This window comes from Pelobates fuscus, chromosome 7 (genome assembly GCF_036172605.1).
Source record: "Pelobates fuscus isolate aPelFus1 chromosome 7, aPelFus1.pri, whole genome shotgun sequence".
In the NCBI taxonomy this organism is placed as follows: Eukaryota; Metazoa; Chordata; class Amphibia; order Anura; family Pelobatidae; genus Pelobates; species Pelobates fuscus.
Window position 1 is genome coordinate 39,779,455 of NC_086323.1, and position 14,550 is coordinate 39,794,004.

A 14,550-nucleotide genomic window follows, 5' to 3' on the forward strand; every position below is an offset into this window, starting at 1 on the left:
ACACAACACACACACTATATACACTAACACAACACACACACACACACACACACACTACATACACTGACAAAACACACACACTGCATACACTGACACAACACACACACACACACACACTACATACACTGACACACACACGCACTGCATACACTGACACAACACACACACACTACATACACTGACACAACACACACTACATACACTGACACAACACACACACACACACACACACTGCATACACTGACACAACACACACACACTACATACACTGACACAACACACACTACATACACTGACACAACACACACACTACATACACTGACACAACACACACTACATACACTGACACAACACACACACACACACACACACACACTGCATACACTGACACAACACACACTACATACACTGACACAACACACACACACACACACTGCATACACTGACACAACACACACTACATACACTAACACAACACACACACTACATACACTGACACAACACACATACTGCATATACCAACACAACACACACTCTGCATACACTGACACAACACACTCTGCATACACTAACACAACACACACACTACATACACTGACACAACACACACACACTGCATATACCAACACAACACACTGCATACACTGACCCAACACACACTCTGCATACACTGACACAGCACACACACTGCATACACTGACACAACACACACACTGCATACACTAACACAACACACACTCTGCATACACTGACTCAACACACACCGCATACACTAACACAACACACACACACTGCATACACTAACACAACACACACTGCATACACTGACACAACACACACACTCTGCATACACTGACACAACACACACACTCTGCATACACTGACACAACACACACACACTGCATACACTAACACAGCACACACTGCATACACTAACACAACACACACTGCATACACTAACAACACACACTGCATACACTAACACAACACACTGCATACACTAACACAACACACTCTGCATACACTGACACAACACACACTGCATACACAAACACACACACTGCATACACTAATACAACACACACTGCATACACTAATACAACACACACTGCATACAATAACACAACACACACTGCATACACTAACACAACACACACTGCATACACTAACACACACTGCATACACTAACACAACACACTGCATACACTGACACAACACACACTGCATACACAAACACACACACTGCATACACAAACACACACACTGCATTCACTAATACAACATGCACTCTGCATACACTACACACTAACACACGCACTGCATCCACTATACTGACACACACTCTGCATTCGCTACACATTACCACACTCTGCATTCACTACACTAACACACACTCTGCATCCGCTACACACTAACACACTATCTGCATTCACTACACATTAACACAGTCTCTGCATTCACTACACATTAACACATTCTCTGCATTCACTACACATTAACACTCTCTGCATTCACTACACTAAGACACTCTCTGCATTCACTACACATTAACACACTCTCTGCATTCACTACACATTAACACACACTCTGCATTCACTAAACTATGCACACACTCTGGATTCACTATACTGACACACACTCTGCATTCACTACACTAACATACACTCTGCATCAACTGTACACACAGCATCCACTACACAAACATCCTGTATTCACAGTACACACACTACATCCACCACAAATTGAAACACTCTGAATTCACTATACACAGACACTGCGTCTAATACACACACTACATCAACTACAGACACTGCATCCACTAAACACATTTCATCTAGTACATACAAACACTGCATCCACTACACAGACACACACTACATCACTGTAAACACACTACATCCACTACTCAAACACACTCTGCGTTCACTATACACACTGCATCCGCTACACTAACACACTCTGCATTCACTGCACAAACAGTATCTAATACACACAAACACTACATCCATTACACATATTCTAATTCACTTCCACTATACACACCACATTCAGTCCCGCATCATTGTCAGCGGACTAGGTAGGGCGTGGGCGGGCCCGGGAGGGAGGGGACGGGGGGTGGGGTCGGGGGGGCCCAGACCTTGTGCTTTGTCAGGGGCCCCAAAATTTCTGATGGCAGCCCTGGTTACATATATATAATATGTATATATATTATATATAAAATATATATACATATATTATATATATAAAAATACTTTTAATTTATTTTTAAACATGTCTAATATATTTTTTTTTACACTACCTACCAGCAGGGGGACTGTCTGACATTTCAGACAGTCCCCCTGCTGGCAGATCCACAGCCAGCTATAGGGGGCCATGTGATCGCTCTTTGAGGGGGGCCTCACTTGCCGGAGGAGGGCTGCCTGGGCTGTCATGCAGCCCTCCAGAAGAGGATCGCGGTGGAGGTAAGTACCGCTGAGGTCCTGGGGGCTTAAGCCGTTCCGGCGTTCTATGCCGCCGCAACAGCTTTAAAGCCCTTTAAAGCCGCGACGGCATAGAACGCCGTAACGGCGTTAAGGGGTTAAAATGCCAACACTATGCACAAATAGACCCGTTCATTTCACACACACATACTCTATAAATAAACATTCTTACATTGCTGCAGAATATTTTGGCACTTTATAAATGCCAGTAATAAATAGTAATAATAAATACTTTCAAACTCACAAAAACTGCTTACAAGTAAAACATTGCAAGGATGAGTAAATGGTAGATTCCCAGCTGGCACTGCATCATGGGATATGTATAACAAATGGGAATCTTTTGACCACCCTTGTGCTAGGGGGTAAGGGGCAAAATAATACTCTGCACTGCGGCCCTCTTTGCATTAGTTCCGCTACTGACTGACTCAGTTAAAATAGTCTAAGCATTTTATATTTACACTGATACATTAAAGTGATTACTTTTTATTAGTATTTTTGTAGGGGTTTCAGTTATTTATTTATTTTTGCAGTCTCAGCTAATATTTATAGTCAATTCTGCAAAATTAATAAAACAAATTAAATTAAATTACAGAAAAAAGGTAAAAAAGAAAGAAAGAAAATGTGTATTTTAGGATATAACCATTTACACTAGATTAAACTTCCATGGTTGTGATTGTTTTATAAAATTTTATTTAAAAAAAAAAAAGAGAGAAAATTAGATAATAAGTCATGCTTGTTAATGACAGTTAATCTTTGTTGGTTGTAGACATGTTAGGGCATTTTGTCTCTTACCTATGCATCCAGTTTCTTAAAAAGGTCACTACTAATACATTTTCTCCTTTGGTTGTGGGTGCAGGAAGATGTGCTTAACAATTATCGTAATAAAAGAAAACATGTACAGAAAAGCTATTCTTTCAAAAAATCTGAATATTTATCTTCAATGTCTACCAAGACAAGCAAACTAATGAGAATTGATCCAGAAACAGATAGCCAATTTGTTATCATAGCCAAAAGTATACTTCTAATTCTTATCAGTAATGATAGGTGTATTAAGTCGCGTGTCATCTTGAATAAAGTGTCAAAAAATAAATTGAAAGGTAATGTACTTTTACAACCTCTGTTTTTGGAAAAATTGAAGCAATTAAAAAATGCACCCTCTGTTGTTTTCAAAGGCAGAGAATAAAATGAGTTGTATTGATGGGGAAATTACTTTATTTTGTAAAGGAACTATGGTTTGGTTCATGGAAAAAATGAAACAAAGACAATTTATATGCTATACATGCAATTAGAATACAAAAAAAGTAATTATTAGAATAGGCAGTCAGCATCTGATGGCTTCTAAAAACACTATCTAGAATGCTTCATGTCTCTTTTCAAATCCTTCTTAGCTACCAACTTTTATATATATATATAGTAACATATATATATATATCAGCTAATCCTGGTTACTTTCTCAATGGTGGGTCAATAAAGAAAGTGCAAGGTTGATTATCTATTTAAATGCTAGGATTTCTCGCTCCTAGTTTGGCAGAGCAATAGCAGAGGAAATAATCTTCAAGACTATGTCATAAGTGGTAAAATGACTTCAAATTAAAAGGTTATAACATTAGTGATGAAAGGGTTAAAAGGAACACTCCAAACCAGGCTTCCCCAAAACTCCGACCCTCCAGATGTTGCTGAACTACAACTCAAATGTATCTATGAATTAAATAGATAGGCTGAGAATCATGGGAGTTGTAGTTCAGCAACATTTGGAGGGCTGGAGTTTGGGGAACAGAAAGACCATCTAACAGCTGGATTACAGGTAAATAATGTATTTATTTTACATGAAATGGGGTGACAGGGGAAGAAAATGCGCAGTGGAACACTCTAGCATGAAAAAAAATAAATGTACCGTATTTATCGGCGTATAGCACGCACCTTTTCTCCCTGAAAATAGGGGGAAAATGATGGGTGCGTGTTATACGCCGATATCCCATATTTACTTACCTGTGTTGAAGCGTGGGCCGGTGTTCAGCGCGCACCGCGGTACTGGAACTTCAATTTCAGGTTCCGGTTTCCGGCGGGACTGAAAGGAAGTGTGCACACTTGTGCACACTTCCTTTCAGTCCCGCCGGAAACCGGAACCTGAAATTGAAGTTCCTGTACCGCGGTGCGCGCTGTGAAGCCGGCCCACGCTTCAAGACAGGTAAGTAATTATGGGACAAGAGAAAGTGCACTAGGGGACACTATGGGAGGGGGGGGGGGACACTACGGGAGAGGGTGGAGAATACTATGGGAGGTGGGGGAGAATACTATGGGGGGGAGAATATTATGGGAGGGGGGGAGAATACTATGGGAGGGGGGGAGAATACTATGGGGGGAGAATACTATGGGAGGGGGGGAGAGAATACTATGGGAGGGGGGAGAATACTATGGAAAGGGGGGGACACTATGGGATGAGGGGGGAACACTATGGGATGCGGGGGGAACACTATGGGAGGGAGTGGAGAATACTATGGGAGGAGGTGGAGAATACTATGGGAGGGGGGGAGAATATTATGGAAAGGCGGGGAGAATACTATGGAAATGGGGGGGGACACTATGGGATGAGGGGGGGGGAACACTATGGGATGAGGGGGCCGAACACTATGGGAGGGGGTGGAGAATACTATGGGAGGGGGGGGAGAATACTATGGAAAGGGGGGGAGAATACTATGGAAAGGGGGGGACACTATGGGATGGGGGGGGGATACTATGGGAGGGGGGAAATTTCCTGGAATTTCCTTCTTAAAATGAGGTGCGTGTTATATGCCGGTGCGTGTTATACGCCGATCAATACGGTATTTGTTTCTTCACTGGAATATACCTAAACGGCAAGGGCCATAAAAGAGTGAAGATAGAAGTTCATCTGGATGGACAATAACAAATGAAAGCAAATGAAGAGTTGTATCTGGAAGGACTATCACTGGACAAATAAAGGACTTAATTAAAGGGACACTATAGTCACGAGAACAACTACAGCTTATTGTATTTTTTCTGGTGAGTATAATCAGGCTTTTTGCAGTAAACACTGTCTTTTCAGAGAAAATGCAGGGGAGCAATATAGTGTTTTAAACACTATAGGATCAGGAATACATGTTTGTATTCCTGACCCTATTGTGTTCCTTTAAACAGAGCTATGCCAGAATGGATTAAGGAATTTTTAACTGGAAGGACTACACTGTGACACAAGTACATTCTCTATTTGGAAGGTCCACGTCATGCAAAAGAAAGGAATAGCTTTTCAGTTTATTTCCCTTTCTATCTCTCTCATCTTTTATATTTATTATAAACTTTTGACGTAGTAAGTCCTTGTGATCATGTACCAAATAATGGAACGTCGACTCAATATACACTGACCTGTCACAATTTAACTGGTTTCTACCTTTGGGTTAACACAGTATCTTTTAAAAGAGATCTCCAATCACCATAGTCACAACAACGCATTAAAGTGATTATGGTACAGTGAAGTTTATTGTGCAGTATTATGTTTTTTTTTTTAAATATTCATTTGGTTTGATAATAACCAAAGGAATGCCCTATCTTACTCACTTATCTTGAGACATCGTATCGTGAATCAATTTGCCGGATCTTACAATGCTACATATTCCCCGCAAGCCCTTTCATTTCCATTGAATTGACGCAAGCTCCTGCACGCAGGGTTGCATTGCACCATAACCTGTGCAATAGGTTGCAGTAATTATGGTACTATGGAATTAAGGCATCAATAAATGTAATATTCTTATCAATATGTGTCTATAATAATAACATCAATAACTAGGCTGAGCTACATAATATTGAATATACAAATATGTTAATATGATTTTAGATTATTTTACATTGTAGCAAAATATATCCCATACCAAAAGCAGTAATTAGCAATACAGTGTTGTAACTGAATAATTTGGATATCTAAGTAATGGTTTAATATTTTAGAAGTCAGCAACATAAACGTCTGCATCATATATTTTAACACAGGACAATATAGATATTTCTAATTTTTTTTTGTAAAGTTTCACACAGAGTAATATTGCATTAGTAATATTGAATAGCATTTGTATCTATAAAGCCATCTAGGGAAGTGATGCATTTCAGCAAACATTAGACTCAGATGGTGTTTGGGTGCATTCAAAGTTTAATTACGGTACTCAAAGAGAACATTAATAGATATTGTAATAAATTATGTTTCTCTGGAGATAACTGCAGGAGGACAGAATAGCTTTATTTTTATAGGTGGAGAGGGAAAGAAACATTTCTAGTGAAAGGTGCAGTTAGAATCTTTGACAAAGTATTGACTATGTAACCCTTCTCCACCTGGGAGAGCCAACGCAAAACAAGATAAATGATGCTGTAAGCTATTAAGAGTCTTCAAGATGCTGGGCTCTCACTATAGGAAGGAAGGGAAGGAATGTGTTGTCTTCCAGGAGGAAGAGACTTTGTAGAATAAAGCGAGGAAATGGATACAGATATTAAAAACAAAATTAAGTGAGTTAATATGTAAAACTATTTTGAAATCATCTAATAGATCAAGTTTTTTTTTAACCACCCCAACGGCATAATTACTTTGCAGATCAGGGAATCTTATATTAAAAAATAAATCATGTTACTGAAAAGACATAAAACATGACTAATTTGTGAGATTTTTTTTTGCACAAACCAACAGCTAAACAAAAGTTGAGTTGTACTTAATATTTTTAAGCAAAAAAATAAATAAAAATATATACATATATGTTTTAAAAGCTGCTAATACACATCCAGGCAGGTGAGAAATCAAAGTTGTGTAGGCAGTACATGATACATGGATGTGGCATTATGGGGAAAAAATACTTAGTCTTCTAGACAAATTGATGGGACCAATAGCCAGACGTGCGGCTGAGGTGTATGTTTGTTATATACTTACCTCACTAAATATTTCAATACAATTCACTGGGTTTAAGGAAGCAGGAACTTTTGCTTTCAGAAAAGTGACATTTCCTCTTTAAAGGAACACTATAGGGTCAGGAACACAAACATGTATTCCTGAACCTATAGTATTAGAAACACCATCTAACCTCCCTAACCTTCCCCCTCCCTCCACCCCGCACCCTAAATATAGTAAAATCTTAAAAACCTTACCTTTATTCTGCTGGTGCTGGCTCTGCCTATGTTCTTACACCTTGGCTGACATCATCAGAAGTGATGATCTGAGCCAATCACAATGCTTCTCCATAGAAAAGCATTACATTGGCTGAAATTGGCAAGGAGGTGGGACAGAGGGTGTAGTCAAACACCACCCTGGCCAATCAGCTTCTCCTCAATGAGATGCATTGAATCAATGCATCTCTATGATGAAAGCTCAGTGTCTGCAAGCAGAGGATAGATACAATTAATGCAAGTGCTGCACACTGTGCAGCACTACCCCAGGAAGCACCTCCAGTAACCATCTGTATCACAGTTATTCAATAAACACCATATTTTGTTAGACCAGAATTGCAATTCCTATATTTATTAAAGCCAAATTGGAATTTAGTCCGTCCGACTGGATTTGCAGCAATCAACTGGATCCAAGCAGTGTCCAGATTAAAATCAGTGCATTTGCATCTGAACCCTTTACAAAGTATGTGAGTTGGAACATTTATAAATCAACTGTTTTATCAAAATCAGTGTCTGAATGCATCTGGAAGAATGAACGCTAGCAAATGATCATTCACTAGCTTTTCCAAGTGAACAGTAATTTTAAGTGCTATTTGCAAATAATTAAAAAAACAAACTCTCAATGGTGCAAGGGTTAACCACATGGCAGCTGGCCAGTCGTGCTTGTGAATAGGGCCTGTACAATAATGAGGGGGCGGGGGACCTAGTGTCAGGATTTTCAATGACCCAACATGCAGTGATTAAGTAACTATCAATATGTAAACTGCTTAGAAATATACATATTGCCAGGTCTTCGAGTGACCGTACTTAATGTAAATAAAAAAATGGTTAGAGACAAGCCAAGGTTAGGGATACAGAAAGAGACAATAACGAGTAGATAAGCCAACAGCCTATCTCTATTTGAATGATATTATGACACATTAACCCCTTAATGACACAACTTCTGGAATAAAATATATCCGTCGTCTGTCCTTAAGGGGTTAAAGTACATCATGCATGAGGTCCAGGAACAGACAGCACTGAAGAGAGGCAACAAAATAATCTGAAAAATCTGAAAAATATTTTTATCCATAAACTACAAGAATCATGGGCAACAGAATGTTTAACCTGAAAAGCAGATGCCATAACTTAGCACATTTTGAGGGTTACGGTATATATAAAGGGTGTTTGTGCTTAAGGTTGAACCCTCACCATGGTAACCAATAGAATGCTTTAATTGAATTCACCTTTAGAACTTTGTTTCAGATGTGTAACAGATACATTAGGCCCTTCATATTTTCACCATTATTCTCACTCACTGCCATTCTAGATTGTCCAGGGGACATTTTAACCTTGCCAAACTGAAGAGTTAAATCAAATGACCCTCTTATTCTATATATTCTATATATTGACAATGAATACATTAAAAAGGCTTCTTTAAACATTATTAAGACCGTTATACATTAACATATAACATATCCATCTGTGGGTTTCGCTATATGTTAATTTTGTAAATATAACACTTATCAGACCTCCTTCATCTACATTTGTTACTTATGTCTTCACAATAACACTTTTAAATGGGAACATACGGTTTTCTAGAATGTGTTGTGGCTTCAAGCTGGTCTGCCATTTAATATAATTGTGTAAAGCGCTAAAAGCATGCTGTTGCTATGTAGATTTGTTTCTCTTTAACGCACCTTATTTTTAGTCATGTTTATTCCAACAATAAAGAGTAGTTCGGCCAAAAACAGGGCGCAGCAGAGATTTTTGTGAATAGTGATCCTCGTACTTTGGATTTCGCTGAAGAAAAGAAACGTGAAGATGCAAAGGGAGAGACAAATCAGGGAGATGATGATTCCAAGTTGGGTGATACGAGTCAAGGTACTCTGATGAGCAGTCATCTGAAGGAAAAAGATTTCAACTATTAAATTATATTGAATGGATTGATCTGCGGTTGCTGGTCGTAAAAAAATAAATAAATAAAAATAATTAAATATATAACAAAGCTAATAATGAAAAGAAAAAAAAAAACATCTTGGAACAAACATCTTCCAGATCTCTGTGTTTAGACTTCTTGTTCTCTCCCCATTTATTAAAAATAATGAGGCAGTGATATTGTATTAATCTCTGAACGTTGCCTACAAAATCAGCTGTGAAACATATCAGATGACTCCAGACTAAGAAGTTTAATAGTATCTGATGTTTCTAATCTCTCTATCAATTTATGTTGCTAGCAGTCACAGGACCAATTCACATTCCCTGTTTTACTTTGTTACTTTGTATGTCAAAGTAGAGATTATTAAATACATGGTCCAGTGTTTTAAATCCCTGTGACAACCAGGTAGTATATATTAGACTTGTGGACGATGAGATAATCTGGTAAGGCTGATAGATAGAATAGATAGATAGATAGACAGACAGATAATATAATATTATGTATGTATTTTGCAGTACACTGATAGCAACATATTTCTGCCAATTGGGTCACAGATGAAGTGAGAAAATTTAACCAACAGAGAGAAAAACAGGAGGTGCATTACAAATCTTTAATTATATATTTATACCTTACATATTTACAGAATATATATGATATAAATACAGATTATTTTTACCGCTCCTCTTTTTTTTCTTCTATTGGTAATTTCTGACTTTATTTAATTAACATTAATTGACTCTAGCCAGCAATCATCTTTTTTTTTTTCCAATCAATCATCTTTTTTTTGGAAGTGGAATTCAGAATCACAAATAAAAACCAGCATGTTCAGCATGTTCATTTGGTTCGCGATTTGGCTACATTTCGGCTCAGAGTTTGAAAATGCAAAGATCACCCAATCAGCCCAAATTTGGATGAATTGCATTTCGGACTGAATCAAATCTTCACGTCTTAGTGTATATCTTTCACGCCAAGGCCTGTGACCATTTCTCAGAGGAAGCATGAGAAGCTGGTCTCTGTCGACCAATGAGCTAATGGGCTGTAGTAAAGACAGAAAGTGGTGCTGATAGTCCTTTGTTAAAAAGTCAAACTGTTATTAAATGGTTTGACTACATATATTGGGGGTGTGTGGCACGAGAGCACTCAAGGAACAATAACTACTACTGTGCATTGTATTATTTATGGTGCTTGGATTGTTCTTTCCAATCAACCTATGCGTGTTGAAAAGAAAGTGATAATAGTAATAATAATATTAATAATAATAAATTAAATAAATGTAATTAATTTTATCGTACAGTTGTTAGCAGTAAATATATTCTTGAATACTTCACTGTATGTTTAAGAAGTTAAAGCCCAAACATGTCAAAGTGGGTTATTGTTAGGTTATGTTGTTCTCTGGCATTTTAGGTTTTAATCTCAAATCACACCCCTATCATAGACCTGACATAACCTTTTTTTGTTTTTTATTGTGCATACCTTTATTGAAATAAATAGTAATTTATTTAATTCAGCTATATTCAAACATAACACACCAGCGTTCCTACATGTTTTCCACTGTCAGCTCAGCACCACTCTTTAAAATCTAGTATTGCAATTGCTTCCCACAGAGGAATTCAAACTGATGGAAAAAAAATTAAACTCTAAAATTTCATCTCGGTAAATATAACAGCATTCCACATCTCATGAAAAATAAATGTGATCTGGAATAAAAAACAACAAAAAAACCCTACATTGTTTTCAGCAAGACTTAAAAAAACAAACAAAAAATGTGTAATTCAAAAAATAACCATTTTTTTTCCATTTTCCTCATTTTGTAATGTTAACATCAAAAGATTCACGACAGGCAGAAGATAACATTCTGTTATTTAAAATCTATGTTGCTGTAATTTTCTTGCAATATATATATATATATATGATTGTGTTTGTGTGTTTTTATGTGTTTTTATGCTCATTTTCCTTGGGTTTTAATATGTTTTATATAACGTGCAAAGATTGTGCTACAGATTTTTTGTCTTTTATTTAGTATAGAAGTAATGCTGCGTTAAAGTCAGATTCTATTTGTGCATTTAAGACGATTCAAGGTATAGTATATTAATTAACCTCACAAAGAATATAGTTATATGATCTGAATTTAGCTAATGCAGTCTGACTATCTACGCATCAGTAATTTAAAACAAGGAGGGGAAAAATGCATTTGTTATTATATCTCATTTAATAACTTACCAATAGATAGCCCTTATAAATATACCAACTCTACAGAAACTACAGAAACAAAAATGAAAAAAAAGATAATAAGATCATAAAAAACACCTCTGGTGAATAACTGCTTGAAATGTTATATACTCACTACTTTGATTGTGTTATCGCTATTTTAAGAAGTATGTTATAACGTTTATTAACAGTATATTCTAATTCTAATTTTGGCGTTCAGTATGCTATTTGAAAATGTCCAATAAATGAATACATCACATTACTTTATAGGTAATGGAATTGCTTTGTAGATGCATTGAACCTCTTGACTACCGTGTGTTTAAAAAATAAATAAAAAAAAGTATAAATAGTTTGAAACATATCAAGCAGTAATAAAAATAGAGCACCAATTGTTACCAAAACCTAAAAATAATGTTTGTATACAGGTATATGGTCTGTATACAATAAGTACTGTTGACAGTCTAGAGATGCGGTGTACACAAGTAGAATGGTTTATCCTCACTGGCTGTTATTCAACACATTTATTCATTGATCCTGCCTCTGCCATATGCAGAGGAACTGACTATAAATGGGAATTACTCCTCCAGATGAAGATAGACACTTGAGTATGGATGGAGAAGGTAAGGTGAAGTGAAATCTAGAAAATGTATACATGTGTTTTTTTAAGGAATGGGTAATGCTTGTAATTTTATTAACTTAAGTTATCCTCATTATTGGCATATTTTATTACTTCTGATCTTAATAAACATTCGTCAAATGAAAATGTGTGGATTTATTTCAATTTTATAGTGGAAGCAGACCAATGTGCTTTCAGATTATGATAGTGGTACGTCATACATTTCCTGATTATATTTAATCTCTAGGTTGGTCTAGGAATGTTAAAATTTTGCTAGGTACCTACAGATACTAGCTGACTCAAAAGGTCCTCTGTCACCTAGATACAGGCAGACTACTCTTGGAACAATTGTGAGAATCTCTTTGTATGCTAATATTCCGTCACTTAAACTGTGGAGAAAGGTATAGTTACATTCATGGCAAGTGGAAATTGGTAGCAACAAGTTGCATATGTGTACAGTTCCAAACTTATCCAAGTGTTCTAAAATCCTATCTTATCAACTCCTGGTGCCAACATTTCACTGTAGTATTACGTCCATGCATCTATATAGCTTAATTTCAAATTTAAGATTATGCTTTGCCACTAGACTTTCCCCTGAGATAGGTAGGTGAAGAAAAACCTGGCATCGTCAAATGCAGCATGGTATCCTCTGCAGAATTGCTGTTGATAAGAGGAGAACGTAGCTACATCTGTATCTGTTCATTAAAAGCTAAATATAAGCAGATATATTTGAGTAAAGTAGTAGATTTTTCTAACATTTAGGTATTAATATTGAAGTGTTTATGTTTTTGATGTCTCTTTAGAAAGAAATGACAAGATCTGTGTTTTAAAAGACACATTTAACTCTTTATTTAAAATAATGCGGAAGATAGCAAATAAATCAATGCTAGGCAACAAACTAAAGATATATTCTTTCCGCTCCTTAAATCCATTTCTTTTATGAAGAAAGTAATCTATCAAGAACCCGGTGAGAAAAATAATATGAATGATGCGAATAGATTTAAAGATAATTAGCTAGCCCCTATATATATATATTAATATATATATTTATAAAATCTTTATTGGATTTAATAACTTAAAATACTCACTTGGGCATGACTGGATGATGTCATTAGGATGGCAAAATGTGTTAGGTGGTTGCACTTGCAGGTTGTATGACTTGAGTTTGTGGACAAGACTTCACAGCCCTCAGTAGACCATTCTCCTTGCATACTTTCTGGTGCATAATCCCAAAATACGCATTGTACTAGGCTAGGATCTGGAGATGGCTGCAAAAATATGTAGAAACACAATGAAATACAGTGTCCTGTATAGAATGTCAAACAGATGTTCACCAAAAAATTTGAGCTGAGCATAGGATTAATCTTTAATACCAAGTGTACTTTATGTAGATAACAGTTGTAATGCCTGAATGGTTTTGGTATTGGTCCTCTGAGAAACACTAAAGTTAAAGGATCACCATAGTCACCAGACCAACTACAGCTTTTTGCATTTGTTCATTCCCTTCAGGATTTTTGCAGTAAACACTGTCTTCTCAGAGAAAATGCAGTGTTTACATTACAGCCTAATGATAACTCCACTGGCCACTTCTCAGATGGCTGCTAGAGGTGCTTTCTGGTGCACTGCTGCACACTGTGCAGTACTGCCATTTAGGGTCTCCACTCTCTGCATGCAGACACTGAACTTTTGTCATGGAGATGCATTGATTCAATTTGTCTCTATGAGGAGAAGCTGATTGGCTAGGGCTGTGTTTGGCTTGTGCTCACTCTGCCCCTGGTCTGCCTCCTTGAAAGTATCAGACAATCCTATGGGGAAGCATTGTGATTGGCTCAGACCACCACGTCTGATGATGTCAGCAAACAGTAGTTTCAGAAGAAGACAGGGGCAGAGTCAGCAGCTGCAGACTTAAATAAAAATGTACTACATTTAGGGAGGCAAGAAAGGGCCAGGGATCTAGATGGGGGTTTTAATACTATAGGCAGGATCGCCATCAGGGGGTGACAACCATGATGGTTGTCATGGGCCTGGCGGCTCAGGGGGGCCCGGCTGTCCGGGCCCCTTATCTAGTGGTGGAACTGTCGCCGGTACAGCTGCACCGGGGCCTGCACGCTGATAGGGCCCATCAGGTGGCTCACGCACTTAGGGCCACCCCGTGGGTCCTTTATCTTCAGGGG

General features: G+C 37.5%; 1 protein-coding gene across 1 annotated transcript in view; it reads right to left on the reverse strand.

Annotated features, from left to right (window-relative positions):
* The window catches only part of ADGRL4 (adhesion G protein-coupled receptor L4), a 160,057-nt gene that overhangs the window by 20,428 nt on the left and 125,079 nt on the right, over positions 1-14,550 (reverse strand). The window contains exons 10-11 of the mRNA XM_063427971.1: positions 13,465-13,644; positions 9,314-9,517 (exon numbers count right to left, since the gene is read on the reverse strand). Coding sequence (XP_063284041.1) covers positions 9,314-9,517; positions 13,465-13,644 — 384 coding nt within the window. The remainder of the gene's footprint in view (positions 1-9,313; positions 9,518-13,464; positions 13,645-14,550) is intronic.